This window comes from Schistocerca serialis, chromosome 1 (assembly GCF_023864345.2).
Source record: "Schistocerca serialis cubense isolate TAMUIC-IGC-003099 chromosome 1, iqSchSeri2.2, whole genome shotgun sequence".
In the NCBI taxonomy this organism is placed as follows: Eukaryota; Metazoa; Arthropoda; class Insecta; order Orthoptera; family Acrididae; genus Schistocerca; species Schistocerca serialis.
This window is the reverse complement of record NC_064638.1, coordinates 601,070,392-601,097,733: the sequence shown is the minus strand read 5'-3', so window position 1 is coordinate 601,097,733 and position 27,342 is coordinate 601,070,392. Positions and strand designations below refer to the sequence as shown.

General features: G+C 42.6%; 1 protein-coding gene across 1 annotated transcript in view; it reads left to right on the top strand.

Annotated features, from left to right (window-relative positions):
* Positions 1-27,342, top strand: part of LOC126477176 (choline O-acetyltransferase) — a 121,186-nt gene that overhangs the window by 38,450 nt on the left and 55,394 nt on the right. The window contains exons 4-6 of the mRNA XM_050103598.1: positions 7,681-7,913; positions 19,041-19,273; positions 25,803-25,925. Coding sequence (XP_049959555.1) covers positions 7,681-7,913; positions 19,041-19,273; positions 25,803-25,925 — 589 coding nt within the window. The remainder of the gene's footprint in view (positions 1-7,680; positions 7,914-19,040; positions 19,274-25,802; positions 25,926-27,342) is intronic.

Genomic DNA, 27,342 nt, shown 5'->3' with positions numbered 1-27,342 from the left:
TATCTCCACAACTTCCTCAGCAATTACAAACTCACTTGTAATAATTCAAGGAAGGCACTGTAATAAAACCAATTTAATAAAACGGATTTACAAATCCCCCACTATCCATGCATAGAAAATTCTGTTGTGACATGAATGCAATTAACCCCCAATAAAGCAAAAAATAGTTTTTACACGGGCGAACAACCTTCTACATTTACGAACACAGTTCATGAAAGTCGTACAGTATTGCAAGGGGCCTACCCATGAGAGAGGTCCGATTAAATTCTGTCACCAGCAAGGCTGGAGCCACCGCGCTTACAAACTGAAGACAGCCAACTTCCCTTTTCTAAATCACCATCAGGACATTTCTAGACGATAAGTATTGCCGCTCGATACCTCTATGCATACAACGAAGTACGCCAGGATCATTCAGTAGTAGAAACTGATTTGACTATGCAGAACCAGTAAAACAGAGCAGAGCCAGTAAAATAAAAACTTAAAAGGTTCCAGCAGACTGCATTCCTTGGGGGCCCCGAGCAATACTGTAAGACTTTCATTAACTGTGTTCGTAAATGTAGACAGTTGTCCGCGGTCAGAAAAATGGTACCGAATCCTCCCAAGCCCGCAAGGGTCTGAAAAATGATGGGACCGAATCTTCCCATTTGAAGCAGGTAGCAGTTCTAAACGTTATGAATACTCCAAGTAGGGAAAGGAAAGCATATGAAGTTACAGTAGAAGATGTAAAAAAATTTCGTCTGTATGGTATGTTTAAAAGTTTTTATCTTTTATCTTACTGAGATAAAGTCCAGCCGGCACGGCGCCTGCGACTAAGTCCCGCTCAAGGTCACGCGCAAAGCGTCCATAAGTGAATCAATAGTTTTTGTTCAAAACGTGGGTGGGGTAGGGGAAGGAGATAAGGAACATGGCAGAGATATTTATATTATCGTCTATAATACAACATGCAGTGTGTCAGTTTGGCAGGATTCGGTCCTGTTACCTGCTTACCTACCTGATTTCAGGAGGATTCGGGGCTGCGCCCCTCCTTGGATGGTCACTGCAGGGTCCGAGCTCGTGGCAGAAGAGAACTGTTGCTGTCACTCGACAGCAGATGACAGGCAGCTTCGTTTAGGAGGAGTCACAATCGCACTGCACACAACGCCGGCAGAGGCGCACGCGTAAGTTCGGATGCATCGCAGTTTGAGTTGGCACTCCCTTCGTTAAGCATTGAAACAGGAACGACTTTTGACCTAGTGAATACAGATTATGAACTGAGAGTAAACCGAAGAAAGACGAAAATAATGAGGAGTAGCAGAAGTGACATTAGTGAGAAGCTTAACGTTAGAATTGGGGACTGCGAAACATAAGCTCCTACTTTGGACACAAAAGGGCACGTAACAGGCGAAGCAAAGAGGGCATAAAGGGCAGATAAGTATAGGCAGAAAAGACGTCCCTGGCCAAGAGAAGTCTGCCAGTATCAACTATCAGTGTTAATATTAGGAAGAAATTTATGAGAATACGTGTTTGGAGCACAGCATTCTATGGCAGTGAATCATGGACTGTGAGAAAACCGTTAAAAACGCATGCTTAAAATTAGGTGGACTGATAACGTAAAGAATGAGGAGTTTCTCCATAGAATCGGTGAAGAAAGGAACATATGGAAAACACTGAGAAGAAAGAGGAGCAGAAAGAACACATTTCAAGGTATCAGGGAATAAACCGTTGTACTTGAGGGAACTGTGCAACTTTCAGCGGAAGGCAGAGAACGGTATAGAGCCAACAAGTAATTGAGGACAGGGCGTGAAAGTGCTACTCCGAGATGAAAAGGCTGGAACAGGAAAGGAATTCTAGGTGCGCCGCATCGAACCAGTCCGATGACCCTTACACCCTCCCCAAAAAAAATAACAATTCACTCCTCGTCTTACTCAAAACAAAGATGTTTTGACACTCAAGTATTGTAATACCCGTAGCGCTGACATCTTATGAAATATCTTTGTCTTCTTCCGCACTGAAGTTTTAGATAAGTAAATTTTCTTTCCTTGCTGCCGTGTTATGTCATGCCGTGTTTCAGGTCCAGTTTCCTGATTGCATTCGACAGAAGATTGGAAAACCGCAGCACGCAAACTTCACTTACACACACACACACACACACACACGCGCGCGCGCTCGTAAAGACTCATGCATTTAACGATATCCATTTATAGCCCCATGTATTCGATATTTGCTTTTAGAATGGATGTACGCGGTCTCGTGGCACAATAAACTGCACTTCTTCCTTTAAACATAACATATACTATTCCTTTTATTCTTTTTCAGAACGTATCCTCCCTGAGCTAAGGCAGCAAAATTATTACGACCATCTCTCTTTCTACTCTTTGATTTAATGCAGGTCGTCTCTCCTTAGAAACAAAAGACATTTGCTCTAATGCTAAATGTTTAACAAATTTGTAAAATATGATTAGAAATTAGTTACGGATTTTTCTCATTTTGCGTGTGACTATTCATCTTTTTGGCCGTATTTTCCGATCTGCTAACTCATACTATTCATAACTTTGCTAATACGTTACGATCTCAGCCCTTTTCTGAGAGAAAGAAATACACGTTCATCAGTAACTGAGTAAACGTTTAACGAAAGCACAGGTCCATGTCCCACATTTGCCACATCATAAGTACCGTTAAACCGCCATCAAGGGAACAGCCTTTCAACTAAGTGACCTAAATTCGCAAACAATAAAAAATTAGTACCTGACGCTGTTGTACTTCATTTCTATACAGATGCGTGCATGCTATTTTCGCCTGCTATAGATTCTGTAACACCATACACGTCCAGCCGCGAGAATGCGATGTCTGGTGTGAATATTTCATATAGATGATCCCTTTGCTGAAATTATTTCTAGTTCTTTATCGTTTTTCATGTTTACACATGAATTCCCATTCTACTTATTTACTCTCGTGTCATTAGTCCTCTGCAAACATTTCATTTCCATAGTCGCAGAATTATTATTTTACAGACATAAAGAGATTTTAAAAAATGAATATTTAGCGTCGTTATTCAACGACTATAACGAGTTTTAATCACCGAATAGTACCAAAATAATATTGCATTTTCCTTTTTTACATTAAAAAAGATACCACAAAACATCAAAGGAGGGGAATTAAAAGAAACGTTATAAAATATAAAATTGTGTTTCCATTCATCCGAAAAAATCTGAAATCGCTTACAAACTCAATGTTGTATACCGTTCGTCCAAAAAGTTTCGAGACTGAATTTATTCCTGCCGTACAAGCGACGTCAGCGCAGTAACTAAGATGCAGTTTGAACCAACAACTGTAAACAACAGGTGTGCATTCAATCAGTCAGTAGTGAGCAGGCAGTGTTAAGTGGTGAATGTGCGTCCACAGTGTGTTAGCGTTGTTGTGTGACAAATCGCATTGGAGCAACATCTCTAAATCAAGTCTTCTAGTGATATTCCACAATGATTCGAAAAAGAGAAAACTGTGCGTGAAGGTTGTCCCGCACTCCATGGCTCCCAAACAAAAACGGGGATGTAATTACTGAATGTGTCTGTAATCATACGTGTGGACGGGACTTTGGGCGGTAAGGTATATACAAAAGCCACGCACACTGATCACTGTCTTCATAACTATTTCAACCACCACCCTATTCAAAAAAGAGTTGTTATGAAAACCCTTGGTGGACAGGGCTATCAAATTTTGTGAACCGTTTTTGTGCAAAACGAAGTTAACTACCTACGGTCGATCTTTAAGAAGAATGGTTATTCAAGTAAGGAGATAGAGCGAGATTTTCGCCCTAGGCAAGGAATCAGGATTAACAAGGAATAACGGCCGCTCAACGGAAACGTTTTTCTTCCGTTTATTAGAGAGATTACATGTCGCACTTGGGAAGCGTTGAGTAAGTATGGATTTGAAACTATTTTCGGACCCACCTGGAAGATAAAAGGATACATAAGAAAGGCAAGAGATATACGACATCCTTTGGCTACATCGGATGTATATAAAATTCCTTGTACTTGTGAACTAGTATATAGAAGTGTTAACATCCGTTTACATGAACATAGGAGGAACTATGACGTAGGATAAATCGGCCGTAGCGGCACATGTGAAGAAGAGGGTAATCATGAAATAAAATTCCGAGACGAGCGTCATACCGAAAACATCACATTGTCATAAAGAGCCTATTGAGATTTATAAACGCGGCAATAATTTTAACAGAAAAGAGGAAAGTGTCCAATTAGATAAAATATGGATGTCGATTTTTCAGTGACAGAATGACGATCGATTACTTTCATTGGAGAATGTTGGCCCTACCAGAGACAGTCTCGTAGCCGGCGTCATATGATGGACTATGCTGCCCTCTATACTGCCAACACTCGTATATTCGGCACTCCAGCAAGTTCTAATTGCAGCTCCCTTCTTCGCCTCTTGGGATGTCTCCCGCAGCCGGAGACGAAAAGGTAGAGGAAAGTTAAATAACAACCACAGCCTGTCAGCCTGGAAGTTTTTTATATAAATCATTTTTGTTTTCAAGTTATTATTTTGTATCTGTTTATTGGGTTCAATTTTCCAGTGAACATTGAAATTTAAATTTTAATAGAATGGTTAACGGATTTTTGGCAGTTTTAAGTGAGTTGGATGTCGCGGAGACCCATTTTCTTCCACGCCTAATTTCTTCCAAGCTACGACTAGTGAGATATTTTACTTCCTGTCCCTACATGCCGATTATTGAGCTGGGAAATTCAGTTTTCAGAATAACTTAATTCACTAAAGAGAGATTTTAGGAAAGTACTGCATTTGAAGTGAAAAATTTTGAATTTGCCTTTCTCTTACATTCATCGTATTTTCTGGTATTTGCCTGACGTTACAGTGAAAATACTGCTTTTACATGTATATGAATCTCGTATTTTTTGTCTTTCCTTTAAATATTGTTGTTCATAACGATGTAGATAAATCGTGTTGAATGCCTAACCGGCTTTAATTCTTTTCCTTCTTAATCTCGCCAATTCATTAAACAAATAGCACTTTTAATAAGGAGACTCAACAGCTATCAGAAATCTGAAGAACTGTATGTTCATCATTAGCTGTACAAATATATTATTTACGTTCTACCGGTTTCAGTCGCAGCGACGATCTTCAGAGGAAGAAAGAAAGTTGTACATTAGATGGATATGCGGTGCATTTTCCATTGCCTGAACTGAAAATCATCATAGTCATGAAATGTTTACACAACCACGTATAACAGACCGAGATCGATACTAGCACAAAATTTACTTAACTATAATCAAATAGCTATTGATCAGCGGAGGTCAGTCCTCCTGATGGTTCTATTTCAGAGTAGGGAATTCATTTTTGTGCTGGTATTGAAATCATGGCATGTTATACTTGGTTCCGTAAGTATTTCATGACAATGTTGGTTTTCAGTTTAGTCAATGGAAAATTGAATTGTATATCCATCTAAGGTAAAGCTTTTATTTTCTTCCTGTGAAGATGGTGGCTGCGACTGAAACCGGTAGAAAATAAATGGTAATAAATTTTTACGACGTATGACAAATATTCAATTCTCCATTAAAATATGTATAGCAAAATTTTGTCAAGTTAAGTAATGCACCAAAATGCTGCATTATTGGCTCTGAATTCGAAAAGTGCCCAGAATGCTATTTTTGCACGTTATTCACCATCAAATTTCCCCAGGTAAGGCCAACCCAGTTTGAATCTAAAGGTTTGCTGTCTGTGAAGACTAAATGACTAGGAATCTAGTAATGATAGATACGCCAGCGCACTGTGTAAGGGTTCCGTAGGCCCTTACTATAAGTTTTGCGACAGCACAGGTTGACAGGACAAACAGTCGATAGTGTGTGTCGGGTTGCGAGAGCGAGACCGAGTGTTGAGGCAGAGTGTGGTACGCGCTGCGGGCCGAGCCGGGTGGAGGTCTGTTGCTGGAATGCAAGACCGTACCGACAAAGGGAGTGGCCATCGCCGTGGTTTAACCCCTCTGTGTTAGGAATATTCGGGAAAGTGAAAAAGTATAATTACTAGTGTGACTCAGTGATATTTTTGTGCCGATATTGTAATTATGCGTCTACCGCGCCGGCATCATTTGGATTGCAGTGTTGGATTGTAATGGTGGATTACAATGATTGAAATTGCGTGTGACGATAATGAATAACGAAAGGGCCTGTGCTGTGATTAGCCGTTATTAATTTTGTACGACGAAGACAGTGGCTGTCTCCTTACTTTGTGTTTTTGGTGATAAATATAGGTTGTTGATTAATGAAGCTGTGTTGTTGTTCTTCTTGGCACCAGACATATTATTATTACAGCATTTGAGAAGGACAAAATGGAATGTAACGACTCCGTAGCAGTCCAATCCGATTGCCAGCCCCATTAGGTACACGGTCACATTAATTAATATCTGTTTTGGGCTGCTATCAGATCTCGATCGAGCGGGATAAGTCAGTAGATTAAACCGGAGTGTTACAACTGTGAGGGGCAGTCAAATGAAGAGCGAACATCCTCCGCAATGGGACCATAGAATGGTTCCATTCAAAAGTAATCACCACACGCGTTAAGGCATTTATCCCTCCAGGAGAAGAGACGATCAATTCCGATTTCGTTGAACTTGGTCGGCCGCTGACAGATCCAAAACCGCATCCACTCTTGGACTTCGCCGGCCGCGGTGGCCGTGCGGTTCTAGGCGCTGCAGTCCGGAACCTCGGGACTGCTACGGTCGCAGGTTCGAATACTGCCTCGGGCATGGATGTGTGTGATGTCCTCAGGTTAGTTAGGTTTAAGTAGTTCTAAGTTCTAGGGGACTGATGACCTAAGATGTTGAGTACCATAGTGCTCAGAGCCATTTGAACCATTTTGAACCACTCTTGCACTTCCTCGACCGGCGGAAACCGACGTCCACGCATGCCTTTCTTCAGGCCGCCAAAGATATGAGACTCACACAGTAAAGGATCCAGGCTGTACAGAGAATGTTGCAGCGTTTTCCCATCAAATCGCTGCAGCACAGCCTCTTTTATTGGCAGGGTGAGGCGAGAGTTATGGTGCAACAAGATGATAACGTTCGAAAGCTCGAGGGAAAACGGCAAAGCCGGCAGTGAAAATATCCCACATCTCTCGGTCAAAGAAATCCACAGCTGTTCACCCAAGCGACGGTAAGGTGATGATGACCTTCTTCTTCGATTGGAGGGACCATCTTCGCCTCGAGCGTGGAACTACAATCAGTGCGCAGCACTATGAAGACACTTTCCAAAAATTGTGACAAGGAATGCTTTCGGACGGAATCACCCTGTTGCACGATAATGCCCGCCTCCATACTTCCAGCGATTTGCGACTTTGTGGGGAAACATTGCAACATCCACCATACAGCCCGTATCCTTCACCAGCCTATTTTCGCATGTTTGGCGACGTGAAGCAAGACGTTCGTGAACGTGGGCTCCCGTCGGACGAGGAAGTGCAAGAGTGGGCGCGGTTGTGGTTCCTTCAGCGGTCGACAGCGTTCTAAGAAACAGAAATTAATCGTCTCATGTACCACTTGAATGTCTTAACGCACGTGATGACTACTTCTTAATGGAACCATTCCATGGTCGGTTTGGGGCAGGTGTTCGGTTTTCATTTGATTGCTGCTTATACATAGCATTTGAGACGTTGGCAGTTGCCCCCTGTCGGCATGCGCAGACGAGCAGAACCGCGCCAGCCTGGAGCAGCTGGAGTCGAGCCTGGTGCTGGTGTGCCTGGACGAGCCGCTGCCCGCCAGCTTCAACAGCCGCACCCTGCGCGAGAGCCGGCCGGAGGTCGCCAGGGGCCACCAGGTGGCGGGCCGCGACGAGACCAACATGGCGCACCAGATGCTGCACGGCGGCGGCTCCGCCCTCAACGGCGCCAACCGCTGGTTCGACAAGACGGTGCAGGTGCGTCACACCGGCGAGGGCACGGCTCACTGCGCGTGCAGCACACAAACAAGCAAGAGTCGCCGGTTCCGAAAACGCAAGTTCTTACGTCATAGTCAGCAGTTCGTCGCATAGCAACAGTCATAGAGGCCAACATGTGGGCGTGGAACCAAAGGAGGGCGAGGCGATGTTTCGGGTGTCATGATCCTCCCCTCGCCCCCTCCCCCAAAAAAGATATATCACCATACTAACCACTGATGTAAAAAAAATATTATGATTATTTTAAAACACATTGTCCAGTTACATTAATCTGAATACCCTTCAAAAGCCCGAGTAACAACATTTTGAGGTGCAGACTGCTGTAAGATCTGCAGGAAGCTACGCAGTGAGGTTCTGGAAGGTATCGACAGGGATGTAGAGCCATCTCTACTCCAGTGCCGCGACCACCTGTGCTAGGTACTCAGCTGACGATCCATGGCGTGAGCAGCCCAGTCGAGAAGGTCTCTCACGTCCTCGAATGGAATTAAATCCGGCGAGTTTGGTGGCCAGACGAGTACGATAAACTAACACGGGAGCTCTTCGAACGACAGATGTACACTCTGAGCTGTGTGACAAGTTGCGTCGCCCTGCCGGTAGATGCCATCGTGCAGAGAAAAAAACAATCTTGCGTTTTGTTGTGGACATAATCCCGAAAGGTAGAAGCACACCTGTATTGATCCACACTGCCGTCCTGAATGACGAGATCATCCAGGGAATGCCATGAACACATTCCTCAGACTATAACGTTCTCTCCTCCTGCCTGGCAACTGTGCTTCCAGATATTTCTTGACATACGAGCCAACGGCCTTCTGCCCGAGGAAGCATATAAACCTGATTCGTTTGAAAAGGCCACCTGTCGCCATTCAGTGGATGTCCAGTTGTGGTATTAGCGCGAAAATTCCAGCCTTCGCTAATGAACAGCAGTCAGCATAGGTGCATGAACCAGACGACTGCCACAGAGGCCCATACACAGGCACGTCCCCTGAATGGTCGTTGAGGAGCCATTTTTGCTAGCCCCTTGGTTCAGTTGCTCAACAGCTGCACCTCTGTTCGTCAGTACACATCTCCGCAGTTGTCATCCACACTTGTCATCTATAGCCGGTGATGTATCGCAGTAGCCTCGGCGCTGGTTTTGGATGGCATCATTTTTCCTTGTACTTGTATACTTCAACCACGGTGACACTCAAACTGCTTACAAACTTAGCCGTTTCGGAAATACTCTCTCCATTGGCCCGAAAGCCAATAGGACGTCAGATAAATCACTCCGTTATGACAACGACTGCACTGTTTTCCAGCTTCCTCCACCACGCTTCACATACCCTCCACTGCTAGTGGTGCCACCTGCCGTTTGTGAGTGGTTATTGCACGATGAAGTCGAATGTAGGTGGTAGTCACATTAATGTGACTGCGTATTTTATATTTCATTCTTATTAGTATTAAATTCATATTTGTAGCACTTCGGTGACGCCTTCGCGCTTGTTGAAAGTATCTGCCACTAAACGCGTTCTTCTTCTTTGTACTTTTTCTGTTTCTAAGTGCTAAGAGTCCAACATTGAGGAAGAATCACCCCTGTATCTCAAATGAGGATTTTGTAAGCTCATTCCTTTGTGAAAAGACTACACTTTCTGATGATAGTGTGGCATGTGCCTGTACCATAATTAGTTACAAGAGGTCGTTCCACTTCAAACTGTTCAGTGCACACACTCCCCGACGATCGTGTAATAAAACAATAAAGGATCTTTGCGACCAGTATATTACATTTTGTTATTTCGACAGTCAACTGCCATTCCCAGCATCAACTGTCAATTCTCTGCAGCTAGGTTGCAGTTTCCTAGCGTTGCCACTTCTTTATACGCAACAATATCATTTCTGAAAAGCCTGGTGGATAACCAGACTTTATCCATTAGCTCATTTAAATATATCGTGACCAGTAAAGGATCTGTAACAGACTGTAGGATGTAGAATAATAACTGCTACCAGTCACAGTAGAAGCTGATTTTATTTAACACACGACAGATTTCGGGTTTGTGCCCATATTCATGTGGCTTACATTCATTTACATGTTTCTATACTCCATGTTCGAGATCAATGTTTAAATGAAAAAAAAAACAAAAACAAACAATATGATGATGACTAAATAGACACAAGTGAAACAGATGGTAGTAGCTAAGTGATTTGTGCTGAATAATATTGTAGTAATTAGGGAAAGCCATAGAGTAAAACAGAAGTCTCCACCAAGGAAATGTTATAGGCCCTCTGCTGTTCCCAATCTGTGTAAATGATTTAGGGGACAATCTGAGCAGCCCACTTGGATTGCCTATAGATGATGCTAGTAGTAGGGCAAAGCCGCCATTACCCCACTCTGCAGTGTTGCCGAATTTATTCAAGATGGCGGATCCAAGATGGCGGCGATAGATGTGGCAATGTCACAATGACATCATGGTGGGAAGTTCAAATTTTGGCGGTAAAAAACGTCACTTGGGCTACCTCCACTAACCTAACCCCCTCCCCTCCCCCAGAAAATGGTGGGAAGTTCAAATTTTGGCGGAAAAAAGATCACTTGGGTTACCTACACTAACCTAAGAAAATGGCAGGAAAAAAGGTCACTTGGGCTACCTCCACTAACCTAAGTCAACTGACTGCCATCTCTTCCTTGGAATTGGCAGGGAATGGACTTAGCCCATGCTGGGTTGCTGGATGGATGGACATAAGTCTTTATTTGGCATGCAGTGTTTATTAATTGGAGGCAGTAGCTCCATCCAGTGTGTCCACCTAGAGGTCTGGAGTCCAACTGACTAAGTACACAGTACTGCCACCAGAGAGCACTTTCATCCCATGGCGATCTGTGGGAAAAATGGCGGTAAAAGGACTTAGCCTGTTCTGGGCTGCTGGAGAGAGGAAGGACTCTACCTTATTTATTTTGGAACAATTTATGTAGTGATGGATTTCATGTAGTTCATTTATTACATTGATACAAAACACTCGCTCTGGCATGCTTGTGATACATCTGCAATATAGCTTTCTAGAGATGTATAGCTTCGACTGCTCACATCCGATCACGGTACAGAAATTATACTATGCCCAAATCAGTCCTATATAAAATGATCTTTAGTAATGGAGAGTACCTCTTACAAGGAAACAGATAAACATACAGCAGTGGCATCCAACATGTGTAATTACACATCATGCCACCACTAACTCTGTAAACAGCACATCTGTCAAGCAGATGTATACGTGGGGTATTGCAGTATCTCACAAATACCTATCGCTAACTTAGATCCACCTTAGTTATGAAATGAATGTCTTGATTTTATACCCAAAATGTGACAGGGGAATGGAGTACATTGCATAAATCTCTGTTCATTTAAAGGAATGTGTCATGTTTCATCACACATGAGATGGAAGTCCCCTATATGTCTGTGCATGTGTCATGGATGTGTGGATCTGCTGTGCACTATATATCCAGACCGATGTTCAGAGGTAGATCCACCACACGTCACATCTGGGATAGGGCTCACAGGTGGACTAACCACACTTTATGTCTAAAGATGTGTTCTATGTTTGAAGTTGGGTCCACCAGCAGGAGGACCTGGTCCTGGGAGCCGTCTGAAAGACAGACATAAAGAGGACTTCCATCTCATGTGTGATGAATTACTCGAAACAGAATGCAAAGCCATCAGCTATTCTGCCAAATGACAGATGAGTTTAAGTGTAGAGGTCGTCATTCACCTTCTGGCTGCAGTTTGGAAACGCTCCACAATGCCGCCAAACTCTTCCAGTCTCCTTATGTTCCAATTGTCTTTTATTTAAAATCATCCAGTGTGTGTGGTGTGCTATGGTAGCAACAGTAACAACACGATTTACAGCATGTGACACCTAGTTTTCTGCAGGAGGCAATGGATCACAATATGTTAATGTCAGTTTATATTCTGAGACTCACCTCAAAGTCATGGTGGAAAAACAAAATGTATGGGAGTGTACAAAGCTTATTACAGTAAAAAAAAAAAAAAAAAAAAAAAAAAAAAAAAACAATGTTTCAAACAACAGCACAAGGTCACAGAGAGCATCTCTTGAGACTTACAGTATAGTCTGTGGGATACGGTCATCCTCCTACAGTATAGATGATGAAACTTTAAACTGGTCTGTGCTGTGGATCAATACCTGAATATTTAATAGGATTGTCATATCTGCTCAGTGCCACCATGCATGCTGTATTTATTTCCAATATGTGAGAGGAGAGAGATACAGTAAAAATCTTATTGAGTTCTCTATCGCATGAAGTTAGTGGAGCTTTCATAGTTCATAATTTTTCGCTGATGGATGGCACAGAATAACGATGATAGCATGTTGGAGCGATAGAGGTTAATTGGCCCTGAGGGACTCAAATGTACTTCTGACTGCAGTATCTGTGTGTTGTTTGGAGAAGTACCACAAAGCAGTAGAAAAATCCTCATCCTTCCTTGTTCCCATTCTGTCTTTTATACTACCTCGTGTTGCAGGAGTTGGCTTCGTTTGGAGCTGACCTTACACATTGTGCGCAGTTGATGGAGCAACATCAAAATGTTCCTGTTTCCAGCAAATGGTCAAACATAGTCCTGTCGCACTAACTCAGCTTAGCCTGTTTCTACACGGGCTGCAGAAGGTGGTACATATAGCTTTCTCCGACTTCTAGTCAGTTCTGAGCTAAATTGGAACAATCACATGCGCAGAGCTGCAGGAATGGTAGTGCACAGACTGAGGGGCAGTTGCAAGATGCATAGGGACTACCTAAAACCATGTTGGAGTTTTACTGTAGCAGATAGTTTCGAGAAAGGTGACTCCTTTCGAGATATGAGAGTGCCAGAAATATGATCCACTAGTGGTTGTAACCATTAAAGGACTTCTCCATAGGATCAAATGCAGGTGTGTGGTTGAATGGAAAGACTTAATTGCAAATCCCAGATAGCATTTCTAGCGGATAGCGTAACAGCAGAGATCTGAAAATCCTGTGTACATTTCTTACAACTTCAATCAGCATTCCAAACACTGTTTGTGATCCTTCTAAATCAATCTTCACCTGTAACCCAGTGGATATATTGCAGAACCTCTGACATGGCATCAAGACAGACAGCATTACAAATACTGGAGAATTATCTAGCAGTTGCATGAGGGAGTTGCAAATACCAGTTTCATACCATATTCCTTAGCAAAATCACTTTCTAAATTCGGTAATTTTATTTCGAGGTTGCACCACCGGCGGCTTGTAACTGCACTGTTGGTCTGATAATATACTCTCTGGTGATCACCGTTTATATTCAGTGTTGCAGTATTTGTCTGGAAGAACCACTTCATTTGGAGGTAATCCCATACCTCGATCTATAGGGCCAGTATAGCTTTTAACATGGATATTTGTCTGCACCTGTAGAACCAAGACTGCTTGTGATGGTGGAATGGTCATTGCTACCATGTTTTTTTTAACATATAGCAGTTTGTAAGACAATTGCAATGGACGTATGTATGCACTGGGCCTGTATTCCCTCCCATGTAAATTGTCCAATTGACTGATTCTGTACATTTCGCTCCTTTATTTAGTTGAGAGAACATCGATTGTGATGTGTGCATGTAGCTGGTGAAAGACAGGTGGAAGACACGTTTGCTGATTCTCTAGACATGAGAAACACCTTAGGTGACAAGGAGTGACCGAAATATCAGATCTGGAGATGGTTCTAGATGAACCGAAACCAGTCATATGAATAAAAATTTTGCAATCAAGACGGATTATAAGTTACAGGAGCAACCAAAATATCAGATCTGAAGATGGTTCTAGATGAACCGAAACCGGTCATATGAATAAAAATTTTGAAATCAAGATGGATTATAAGTAACATTGTAAAATCACTGATTGCTGCTATTCTATCAGACATTATGTCTGATTTTGCAAACCTTAGCTGACTTTGTAAATTTTGGGGGTGACCTGGAATCACCCATATCGGTATTCATGAGTGGAAATGTGAGTTCCGTCCATTTTTTTCGAGTTCTGACTTAAAGGTCTTCACAGACAAGATAAGTTTCTAGTTACCCAGTGGTTTACAGCATGCTACACCTCACTGAAGTTTCAGGTTTCTAGAGATATAACCTCCACTCTCTATCATCGGAATTATACTGTGTGAGCGATACTACTGCTATGCAAGCAATATTGCTGTGTGCTTGATATCGATAAGTATCGTGTAAATGGTATGATGTTCTGGCAAACAATGTGAAAACACATGTGTTCTTGTAATCCCAGAGTCTGGAGCGGGGTGTAGAAAGCAAGCAAGAAAGTCAGGGCCAGAAACAGTAACGCCTTTGTGCCAAGGGGCAACGAGCCCGACTTTGTACAACAGTTTGGAGAATGACTTTGGTCCGCTGAGGGTGCTCTGGTCATGCATTAGGAGTGGATGACTTGTGGCCATGCATAGCCACCTGACCTTGTGGGAAAATATCTAGTGCTACGAGGAGTATACCTGAGGTGCACATGCTTATGCTGTTGTCTTCGCGGTATGTATGAGTGTCTGATGCTCGATAGCCAGCTGCGGTGGTCTAGCGGTTCTAGGCACGCAGTCCAGAACCACGCGACTGCTACGGTCGCAGGTTCGAATCCTGCCTCGGGCATGGATGCGTGTGATGTCCTTAGGTTAGTTAGGTTTAAGTAGTTCTAAGTTCTAGGGACTGATGACCACAGATGTTAAGTCCCATAGTGCTCAGAACCATTTGAACCATTTTTTTTTATGCTCGATAGTTATATGTATGATGCAAAAGGGGCGATTTTTTAAGGCGCTGGATACGAATTGTATGTTTACTACATCAACATGGGGAGATCAGTTTCACGCTCTGATATTCAAGCTTCCATCCTGAGTGGTAGAGCAGTGTAATTGAGCAAGAGTCTTCCCATATTTGACCATCTTTTGGCCACTTTTGCAGGGTTTAACTGTCAGTGCAATATGGCGATCTGTACAAAATAGTTTTGCCGCTGAATGTCTTGTCTGCAGAAAGAAAAAGGCGGACATTGGTTCCACACCAGTAGCATCAGTAATTTGGCAGGTAAATTCAGTAAGAGCTGATCATAATGCGCCATTCATTCATAAGACATCCTTTCTGCCAGGACATAGGAGCTCTATATAGCGATGAGAACGTTTGCATTTCGGAGATGTTTGTTGAAAGCAGGACTTAACGATTTCCAGGGAGGGTAACATTTGATGGACGGGGTGCCACGTCAGGACCATCAGGAGGAATGAATTCGGCGTTATTCTGGGCTATTTTCGTGAACAGGTTCTGTTAGAACAAGAATTTCCATGCAGACAAGCTGAGACATCACAAAAACTCCTACAAAAGTGACCATTAACTATTACTGTGACACATTACAATTGCTGAGAAGTGGACTTGGCTCTTATTTAGCTGCATCTGCGAGGGTGAGTCGCTCAGCAATTAGGTCTTCACTGGACTGCAGGGGAGAGGCATCACACCAGCAATGGTAAACACTTGCGCATCCAGAGGGTGACTTTGCTCTTATATACAAGGACATGTGACATCATACAATACTTGAAGAATTCTAACTGTATACCCGAAAATAGAGGCGACTTTCATTTGCTGGCTGTAGGCAACAGCAGCCTGAGAGCAACTGTTCATGCCCCTGCGTTCGTCTGTCCAGCAGTTGATCGTGGCAGTGTCAGCGTGTACACGTGTTGGAGCCTCTGATATGTTTGCAGTTGATGATAGTTTGAAAGCGTTTTTTATGTGCATTGAGTGTTGGTGCACTACATTATTTTCGGCTGTTTAAGCGTTGTGAGCATGTTGGCAGAGCATTATATATACATTATTTTGACAATATCATTCGTAGTGGACATCTCTGTTGCATTATTTTGTGAACAGGTCTGTAGGCGGTGCTATGCATTATTTGGACAGTTTAGTATTAGTGAGAGTGTCTGCGGAGCCTTTCACATGCATTATTTTGACTATTTACGAGTTGTTTTCATGTCTGCACATCAGTGTACTGCATTATTTCCGTGACTTACTAGCAGTTTGCAGGTCTGTAAGCTGTGTATTGTGACCCCAAGAACATCAGAGTGAGTGTTTTGTATCAGTGTGATAAATAAACTACATGAAATCAATCGCTAAATAAATTGTTCCAAAACAAATAAAGTACTGTCCTTCCTCTCTCCAGCAGCCCAGAACAGGCTGAGTCCTTTTACCACCATTTTTCCTGCAGACCGCCATGGGAAGAAAGCTTCCTCTGGTGGCAGTACTGTGTACTAGGTTAGTTGGACTCCAGACCTCATGGTGGACACACTGGATGGAGCTACTGCCTCCAATTGTTTCAATAAACACTGCATGCAAAATAAAGACTTCTATCCATCCATCCAGCAGCACAGCACAGGCAGAGTCTGTTCCCTGCCAATTCCAAGGAAGAGGTGGCAATCAGGTAACTTAGGTTAGTGGAGGTAGCCCAAGTGACCTTTTTTCCTACCATTTTCTTTGGTTAGTGTAGGTAGCCCAAGTGATCTTTTTTCTGCCAAAATTTGAAATTCCCGCCATTATCTGGGGGAGGGAAGGGGCAGGGGGTTAGTTAGTGGAGGTAGCCCAGTTGACGTATTTTCCCTCCAAAATTTGAGCTTCCCATGATGACATCATTGTGAAGTTGCCATATCCATCATCACCATCTTGGATCCACCATCTTGAATAAATCTGGCATCAACGCAGAGTGGGGTGACAGCGGCTTTGCCCTACTACTGACGCTGTCATCTACTGTCTTGTAAAATCGTCAGTTGATCTAAACCAATTGCAAAATACACTGAAGCGCCAAAGAAACTGGTATAGCCAAGCATATTCAAATACAGAGATATGTAAATAGGCAGAATACGCCGCTGCGGTCGGTAACACCTATATAACACAACAAGTCTCCACCGCAGTTAGTTAGGTTATAATGGCGAGATATCGAGATTTAAGTGCGTTTGAACGTGGTATTGTAGTTGGCGCACGAGCGATGGGACACAGTGTCTCCATGGTAATGATGAAGTGGGGATTTTCCCGTACGACCATTTCACAAGTGTACTGGTACCGTGAATATTAGGAATCCCGCAAAACATCAAAACTCCAACATCGCTGCAGCGGGAAAAAGATCCTGCAAGAACAAGACCAATGACGACTGAAGAGAATCGTTCAAAGGGACAGAAGTGCAACCTTCCCACAAACTGCTGCAGATTTCAATGCTGGGCCATCAACAAATCTTAGCGTGCAAACCATTCAACGAAACATCATCAATATGGGCTTTCGGAGCCGAAGGCCCACTTCTGTACTCTTGATGACTACACAACACAAAGCTCTATGCCTCACCTGAGCGGTCAACACCGATATTGGACTGTTGACGACTGAAAACATGTTGCCTGATCAGACGAGTCTCGTTTCAAATTGTATCTAGCAGATGGACGTGTACCGGTATGGAGACTACCTCCTAAATATATGGGCCCTGCATGTCAGCAGGGGAATGTTCAAGCTAGCAGAGGCTCTGTAATGGTGTGGGACGTGTGCAGTTGGAGTTATAAGGGGCCCCTGATATGTATAGATACGACTCTCACAGGTGACACTTACGTAAGCATCCTGTCTGATCACCTGCATCCATTCATGTACATTGTGCATTCCGAAGGACTTGGGCAACTCCAGCGGGACAATGCGGCACCCTACGTGTCCAGAATTGCTACAGAGTGACTCCAGGAACACTTTTCTGAGATTAAACACATCCGTTGGCCACCAAACTTCTTAGACATGAACATTATTGAGCATATCTGGGATCCCTTGCAACGTACTGTTCAGAAATGATCTCCACCGTTCATACTCCTACGGATTTATGGGCAGCCCTTTCGGACTCATGGTGTTAATTCCCTGCAGCACTATTTCAGACATTAATCAATTCCATGCCACGTCATGTTGCGGCACTTCTGAATGCTCGCACTGGCCCTACACGAGATTAGGCAGGTGTTCCAGTATCTTTGGCTCCTCAGTGTAATTTAGACAAGATATCTGTATGGTGCAAAAAGTGGCATTTGACTCTGAATAATGAAAGAGTGTGAAGTGATCCACATGAATGCTAAACGGAATCCAGATAAATTTCCGTTACACGTTAATTCACGCAGTTCTCAAGGCTGTCAATTAAACAAAAATCTTAGGGATTACAATTACGAGTAACTTCAATTGGATCGAGCAGATAGTTACTGTTGTGGGGAAAGTAGGTAAAAGTCTTCGATTTATTGTCAGAAAGCACAGAAAATTCAACAGGGCTACTAAAGAGACTGGCCGCGCGGAATTAGCCGAGCGGTCTTAGGCGCTGCAGTCATGGACTGTTCGGCTGGTCCCGGCGGAAGTTGGAGTCCTCCCTCGGTCATGGGTGTGTGTGTTTGTCCTTAGAACAATTTAGGTTAAGTAGTGTGTAAGCTTAGGGACTGATGACCTTAGCAGTTAAGTCCCATAAGATTTCACACACACATTTTTTTTTTTTTTTTTTTTTTTTTACTAAAGAGAATGGTTATGCTACGATTGTCCCTCCTCTGGAGCAATACTGCGCAGTTAAGGATCTTCTGGTGTCTCCGGTTAGGTGAACTGCTTCCTCAGCATCTTTTTGTGTTCCCGGCTAGATAAAAGACTAACTGGGGACACCAGAAGATCCTGAATAAGATCTGCATCAGTTAGGACAGACGGAGGAAATCGCCGAAAAGTTCAAAGAAGTACAGCTCGTTTTATATTATCGCGAAATAGGACAGATAGTGGTACGGATACGATATCCGAATTGGAGTGGCAGTCATTAAAACAAAGGCGTTTTTCGTTGCGGCAGGACCCTCTCATGAAATTTCAATCAACACCTTCCTCATCAGAATGCAATCTCCTTTTTTTTTTTTTATCCCCACCTACGTTTCAATACAGTCAGAGTTAGTACCGAAAGATTTGCTTTCCCCGAGCGCTGTTCCAGAGCGGAAAGACAGAGAAACTGCTGGAAGTTGGTTCGATGAACCCTCTGTCAGACAGTTAGTTGTGAATTGCAGAGTGATCATGTGGATGTAGAGCGTTGGCGAGGTCAAGGTCCGTGCGCTTCACTCGCCGCAGGTGGTGGTGTCGAGCGACGGCGTGTGCGGGCTGTGCTACGAGCACTCGCCGGCGGAGGGCGTGGCGGTGGTGCAGCTGATGGAGCAGGCGCTGGCGGGCTGCGCCGACCTGCCGCCCGCGCCCTCCGAGCCGCCGTGCGCGCCGCCCCACCTGCCGCCCCCGCGCCGCCTGCTGTGGCGCCCCGACGCCGCCCTCAGGGAGGCGCTCCAGCGCGCCGCGCAGCACCTCGACGGGTGAGTGGCCGAGCGCCCGCCGACAACCGTCTGCGACACGCACCGCTCCACTCCCGTGCCTTTGCGCGACCGATGATACGAGACGGACGTTGCCATTTGAGGTAAAATCTTCAAGGTTGTCAGGCCGTGTCATGTTTCTCTTCAATTTCTTCTTACACTATCGACGTTTCGACTCCTCTGCTCGGATCCTGTTAAGGATCTTCTGGTGTCTCCGGTTAGGGGAACTGCTTCCTCAGCATCTTCTAGTGTTCCCGGCTGGCTCAAAAACTTACTGGGGTCACCAGAAGATCCTGAATAAGATACAAGCGAATGAATCGAAAGGTCGATTGTGTATGAATAAACTGACATGGCTTAACAACTTTGCAGATTTTATCTTGAATGGCAACAGCCACGACAGCTGGCACAATTTCGTGAAGTGCCTTCACATGGTAGCGTATCTCGGAGATTTGCGTGAAAGTATTCTTCGGACTGAAGATCACAGTAGTTACAACGTAGCGCTGACTGTAATCAAGCTGTGGTATCCCTCCATAATTTTTACCCTTATACTTCCCTCATTTAGTTATTGGCTCAGCATGTGTCATACCCCGTCGTTTCATCTAGTTGTACTATAATGTACTTGTCTCCCAAATTAGATTAGATTATATTAGATTAGATTAGTTTTTCGTTCCATAGATCTGTGCTGAGGAGATCCTCGTGGATGTGGAACATGTCAATTTTTTTTTAAGCCGAAATAACGATACTAATAGTATGAATATATACATCATTTGTTTTTATTAAAAAATTCGTCAATGGAGTAGATGGAGTTGGCCACTAGTAAGTCTTTCAGGCTCCTTTTAAACGGATCTTTATTTGTAACTAATTTTTTTATGTTTGCTGGCAAATTATTGAAGATCAGTGTTCCTGAGTAGTGGACCCCTTTTTGAACTAAAGTAAGTGCTTTTAAGTCCTTGTGCAGATCATTTTTGTTTCTGGTATTGTATGTATGAACTGAGCTGTTTGTTGGAAAATTAGATTAGATGTAGCTCTTCTTCATTACTTGCTCTACCTATCCATCTACTGATCAACATTCTCGTGTACGGTTAGGCCCAGGGTGCCGACAGGAAAAAGGGCACCAACAGACGTCGATCGGTGAATGTGCACGCTAAGACAAAAAGAAAAATCATGTACTATGAAAGAATTATCCGAATGGGACGGGACTCTGTAAATATCGTGTACATATAGACAGGGAGCGAAAGGCTATTTACAATTTGTACAGAAACCAGACGGCAGTTATAAGAGTTGAGGGACATGAAAGAGAAGCAGTGGTTGGGAAGGGAGTGAGACAGGGTTGTAGCCTCTCCCCGATGTTATTCAATCTCTATATTGAGCAAGCAGTAAAGGAAACAAAAGAAAAATTTGGAGTAGGTATTAAAAGCCATGGAGAAGAAATAAAAACTTTGAGGTTCGCCGATGACATTGTAATTCTGTCAGAGACAGCAAAGGACTTGGAAGAGCAGTTGAACGGAATGGATGCTGTCTTGAAGGGAGGATACAAGATGAACATCAACAAAAGCAAAACGAGGATAATGGAATGTAGTCGAGTTAAGTCGGGTGATGCTGAGGGTATTAGATTAGGAAATGAGACACTTAAAGTAGTAAAGGAGTTTTGCTATTTGGGGAGCAAAATAACTGATGATGGACGAAGTAGAGAGGATATAAAATGTAGACTGGCAATGGCAAGGAAAGCGTTTCTGAAGAAGAGAAATTTGTTAACATCGAGTATAGATTTAAGTGTCAGGAAGTTATTTCTGAAAGTATTTGTATGGAGTGTAGCCATGTATGGAAGTGAAACATGGACGGTAAATAGTTTGGACAAGAAGAGAATAGAAGCTTTTGAAATGTGGTGCTACAGAAGAATGCTGAAGATTAGATGGGTAGATCACATAACTAATGAGGAAGTATTGAATAGGATTGGGGAGAAGAGAAGTTTGTGGCACAACTTGATCAGAAGAAGGGATCGGTTGGTAGGACATGTTCTGAGGCATCAAGGGATCACCAATTTAGTATTGGAGGGCAGCGTGGAGGGTAAAAATCATAGGGGGAGATCAAGAGATGAATACACTAAGCAGATTCAGAAGGATGTATGTTGCAGTAGGTACTGGGAGATGAAGAAGCTTGCACAAGATAGAGTAGCATGGAGAGCTGCATCAAACTAGTCTCAGGACTGAAGACCACAACAACAACAACAACATAGACAAACAATAGATCACAATTTCAGAAAAATTGGAGTATGTGTTCAAAAGAAAGAGCTTCGCAAATTGAGCAAATCAATAACGCATTCGTGCACCTCTTTCCCTTACGCAAGTAGTTATTCGCCTTCACAATGATTCATAGAGTTTTTTTATGTCGTCCTGCGGGATATCGTGTCAAATTCTGCCCATCTGGCGCGTTGGATCGTCAAAATCTCGAGCTGGTTGCAGGACCGTACCCATAATATTCGTCCTCAATTGGGAAATAATCTGGCCACTTTGCTGGCCAAGGTAGGGCTTACAAGCACGAAGACAAGCGGCACAAACTCTCTCAGTATGCAAGCGGGCATTGTCTCGCTGGAACATAAGCGCAGGCTGTCTTGCCACGGAGGGCGACAAACACGAAGACGAGCAGTAGGAACTCTCATCTTGTGCGAGCGCGCATTATCTTGCTGAAATGCAGGCTGTAGTGTAACGACGTATAGTTTTGTATGAATGGTTTTCTTTTGATATATGACCATGTGCAGACTTCGTCACCTACGTCAGTTACAACACACTTCAAAATTATTTAAATTCTTTTTAAATTGTCTCAGAATGGTTCTTGAACGAAACTGTAAAACATCATCATTTGAGTCGTATGCGCAGAATTTCGTCACTCAGTCCTATTGGTTTGCGCAAACTTTTTTCAATTTAGATGTCGTTTGTTTCTTCTCAGAAGTTATATTAATGCAAGTTATCTGATTTAACAAATATTAGAACCACATTGAATAAACTTTCAAGAACCACACTCGCGATGAACGCTGTCAAAAATTAATAATCTTGTCAAATAAATTACTTAACATAATTCTTCATAAATAAATTCTCGGAACACGTATTTAAACTTTTGTAGTATACACTAGTTTATTATCTTCCTACATATAGACGTGAACCTGAGCCTTGACAAGATAGGACTAACATTTTCAATAAGATTAAACTCTCTATGACGTCATTGTTGTACAAAACATTACAAATTATTCATTTTCAATTTTTAGAAGCACGACGCAACAAATCGGTTTCAGAATCTTCTGTTGCTCTTTGGCGTCGACCCGCGACGTGTAGTGGCCAGCAATTTTCTCTCTGGTCCCGGCAGCGAAGATGCTGTCTCCGTTCGTTGCGCCGCCATCTCCGTACATGAAACATAAAAAATAAATACAAAAACTTTAGACAATTCACACCCATTACAAATATTACAAAAAATACATAAACAAAACTAAATTAAACTTATATTCACCTGCAAACTGGGCTTCAATTTCGCGTCCCACTACAAGGTCCACGTTACTTTGTCATGAAGAGCAACGAAACAGCGCATAGAATATTGTCGACGTATCACTGTGCTGTAAGGCAGGCACGGATGATAACCAAAGGGGTTCTGCCATGAACAGAAATGGCGCCCCATCTCATCACTCCTGGTCGTCGGATCTAATTGAAGGCGACAGCTAGATTTGTGAGCCACTTCTGTCCGGGGCGTCTGCAGATACGTCTCTGGCATGGAATCTCGTTGACTGAAATAGAATTGTCTTCAGTGATGAGTCCCACTTCGAACTGAGTCCCGATGACCAGGGAAGACGTGTCTGAAAATGCCCCAGACAGTGGTGGGATACCAAACTGACTGTCGCCCACCATATGGCCCGACAAGTAGAGTGGCATTTCTTTTCATATCAGAACTCCTTTGGTTGTCACCCGCGGTATCCTTACAGCACAACCACAGCGGTGCATCGCCGATGTTCTACGCCCCATTTTGTTGTCCTTCATAGCAAGCCATGCTGGGCTTCAATTCAGCAAGGTAATGCCCGCGCGCACGCGACGAGGGTTTCTACTGCTTATCTTCGTGCTTTTCAAACCCCTACCTTGGCCAGCAAGGTAGCCGGATCTCTCCTCAGTTGAGAACGTTTGTAGCATTATGGGCAGACCTTCCAACCAGCTCGGTGTTTTGACGATCAAACGCGTCAGTTGGCCATAATTTGACATGACATCACTCAGGATGACATCCAAAAACTCTGTCAACCAATGCCAAGCAGAATAATTGCTTGCATAAGGGCCAGAGGTGGACCAACGCGTTATTGGCTTGTTTAATTTGCGAAGCTCTTCCATAAATCATCCAATTTTCTGAAATTGTAATCATTTGTTTGTCTGTTCGTGTACATCTACAGATTTCCGTTCCGTTCACCACAAACCCACAAACAAACAAAAAAGAGAGAACTGGACGTAATTTGAAAACATGGACGGCAAGTCAGGTAGATATGGTAAAAAAAATGTTGCATGCAATTTGTCGTTCAGTTCAGATGGAGAGCGCTTGATCTGAACGCTGATCGTGGCCGTTGTACACTTGCGTTTCGCATCGATGCTTGTACTACGTGACATTGCTTTAGTTATCAGTTGTTATCGAAAAACATTTTAGCTACCATTCATTGGAAAAACTATTTCTCAGAAATAATTTTGTTGCTATTTTCTGCAAGCAAAAGCTCTATAAATCTCTCCAAATCCTTGAACAGCACACACTCTAATCTGTATTCAGATTCATCTCAAACACTATACTTACAACAAAAATTAAACTTGTCAATTCTCACTGAAGACCAGACCACTACAAGCATCCCAACATCTACTAAATCCAGCATGCCTCTCCATTAATCCTAATATCACCAAACTCTAGCTGAGGTTTTTGAAATTACGCATTGTGTGTTCTCATCGACTTCAAATTGTGGTTATGTAAGAAGTGTGGATTTACTGGGATTTGTCTGGCAGGGGGAGGAGAGATGGCTACAAACCGTTCTTTATTACCAGACTTATGCTAATACTTTGGGTCCATTTAAGACGCATCCATGACGTCTCGTAAAGTTGTGCCTTGGGAGCTTTTGGAAATGCCCCAGTTAAGATTTGTGGCAATGCTGGTGCTTTTGGAAGGAAATAGGCAACTTGCTGCCATTGTCTCTCTCTCTCTCTCTTTCTCTCTCTCTCTTCCTCATTACTGCAAATGACACCAATATGACATTATTCTCTACTCGCACTTATCATAGTCACCATAATCATCAGAGTTATACTTAAGATACCTCGTGTTCAATCTACCATGGCGGCATTAACTAAAACGCCTTGTAGCAAAATAAAAATCAACGCTGTACCACAGTTCCTTTTCTTTCACCCCGACTCCACGAACTATTTCCCACAATACACACTCAACTTTTTCAGTCTACGTTCTTCAGATAACAATCTTAAAGCCAAACTAGATAATCCGCCCAACACTGCTCCATACACCATGCTCTTTCTCCTCGCTCAGCTTTTCTTTTAAAAATAGTCATTCTCTGCATGTTTACATAAAATCAAGAAATTTTCGACCATCTTCACTTTCTGCAAGTAACTTAACCGTACCATTCTGCTTAACTGTAAGCCATAAAGAAAACTGTCTCACTAAGATGTAACCACAAATAACAGCGATTAGAGCGACATTTCTACTCACTAAGCACAAAATCATAATTATCTGTATTCTTAAAAAACAGGTATATCTTTAGTCTATACCTTTTCAAGTTTTCCAACCATTGTTTATTTCTGTTTTTTTCCTTTAAATGCCGTGGATGGAGAATTACCAGCCTGCCCCGTTTCCCCTGCCCGTGAAAGAAATATGACAGAACAAAATGAAGGTGGTGCAAGCAAGAATTTCTTATTGAAGGTGTTGTTTACCATCCACTGATTTTCGGCGCTCCTCTACTTTGGTGATTAAACACATGATTTCTATCTGGAGTCATTTTTGCCTTTTCTTGTACGTCTACGCATCCATCAGCAACATTTCTTGCAAACTGTATCGTCCACTGCTTGTTTTTGGTATTTATGTATGTCTGCATGATTGCTGTGCACAACAATGAGATTATCGAAGATTCTATAACGATAGTTGTTAAAATATTTATAACTGTGTACAATCGCTAAAGTCCTTAACTGAAATCTGATTTACTCCATCTAACTTTCACTCACATAGAAACATATGATACATAAAATTCGCTATTCAGTCGAGTTCACAGAAACATATAATCTCTGAAACTAGCTTTAATGTTGTGTTACTAAATCCACTGTTTAAGTAAAAAAAAGTACAATACCGAAAATAATCTGAGAGAGTTATATGCTAGCTGATCACTGACTAAAAAAATACAGTCACCCATCCTGAAAACATATTAGCATCTCTTACATAGCAACTAATATGCTAAATCATACATTACACAAAACCTTAAAACACTTGTAGCTGGAAAAGTAATTTAATTGTGTAATTTTATTTTCAGCTTGGTGGAGGACTTAGACTTCTACGTCTATCGCTATGCAGGCTACGGGAAAGAATTCATTAAATCGAGCAAAGTCAGTCCTGATGCCTATATTCAGCTAGCGTTGCAACTAGCGTACTTCAAGTAAGAATACTTTATATATCTTCAAGTTATTGACTATAAAATAAATTTTAAAATTTGGTGAAATATTCTATCAATGTCAAACCATAACCTTCTTCCTTTCTTTTTTATTTTGTAATCATCTTAAAAATATATCCTTCCAGCTTCCATACACCTAACACAAAGACAGTTCCATTTTTAAACTTTTTCTTTAATTACTAAGAACATAATGAATGCAACACACAGGATGTATTGTCTGATGTCATAGTGAGTAAACTTCAGTTTGCTTTAGACGTTCTGGTGGAGCTCCCTAACACACGATGCTATGCTTAAACAGCAGAGGAAGCGTAACAATACAGCGAATGCTGGTTCTTTGTTATTTATAAAGAAGAAACTGTAGAATTTCTGTGCTGCATCTGCTAGTTATGTTAGGACCACGCCACGTCTCGTGCGGCGAACTGGAGCTATCGATGAAGAATACCAATATCTTATGTACTCCTGACGGATCATTGCTGTTTCACGCCGGCATTCCTCTCTGTGTAAGAACCAAGAAGTCGCCTGCAGACGTATGCTGAATCTGTCACCCAGTTGGTACCTCGACGGCAGCCACTGCACATTCTCCGACAATATACTAGATACGTCGTAGCTTGTGTTGTCAGCTGCTACGATTACTGTTTTGTTCGAGGCAAACACACATAAGTGTATTGGTTTCCGGTCCCAATATTTTCCAGGTTAACATTTACGACGGACATCGTCTGTTGCTTATCATTGGCTATCAGGAACATATGTTAATCTGTAAAGTGATGACGGTTCGTGATTTTAACGCAGACTGGACATTCATCATAGATGATGGTTTTTATCAATTGAGGAAGACTGAGAACTTTGCCTACCAACGCCACCTATTAGTCTGCGTCATTCCGTAACAACTCACTATACCAATTGCCATAGTATATATATCTACCAGAAAATACAACTTAAAAGTTGCGAAACCGGTTGTGTGAGTCTCTTATCAACTTAAATAAACACAGCTACAGCGGGCTATTGGACTATTAAAAGTTGCGAAACCGGTTGTGTGAGTCTCTTATCAACTTAAATAAACACAGCTACAGCGGGCTATTGGACTATTCAGTTCATTTTCATAACTCTAACATCTATATGTAAACACCTGTTACGCTGTACGACTTTTGAATCAATTACGTATATGTTATTCTGTCTTATTCCATTAGAGTATTGTCTGAGGTCCGAACGACTTCCCATACGCCTCTGTTCGCACTCAAATCTCTCTTAGATGGTTCTCATGGTTATAACATGCCACTTTTAATCAAGGTTAAACCTCTAATGACACATAAAATTACTGAAATATGTTAGTTTACGTAATTTTGAAAGTAGATACACCCGCACTGAAAATATTTGGATCTGCTACTTAGGTGGTTTTATGTTG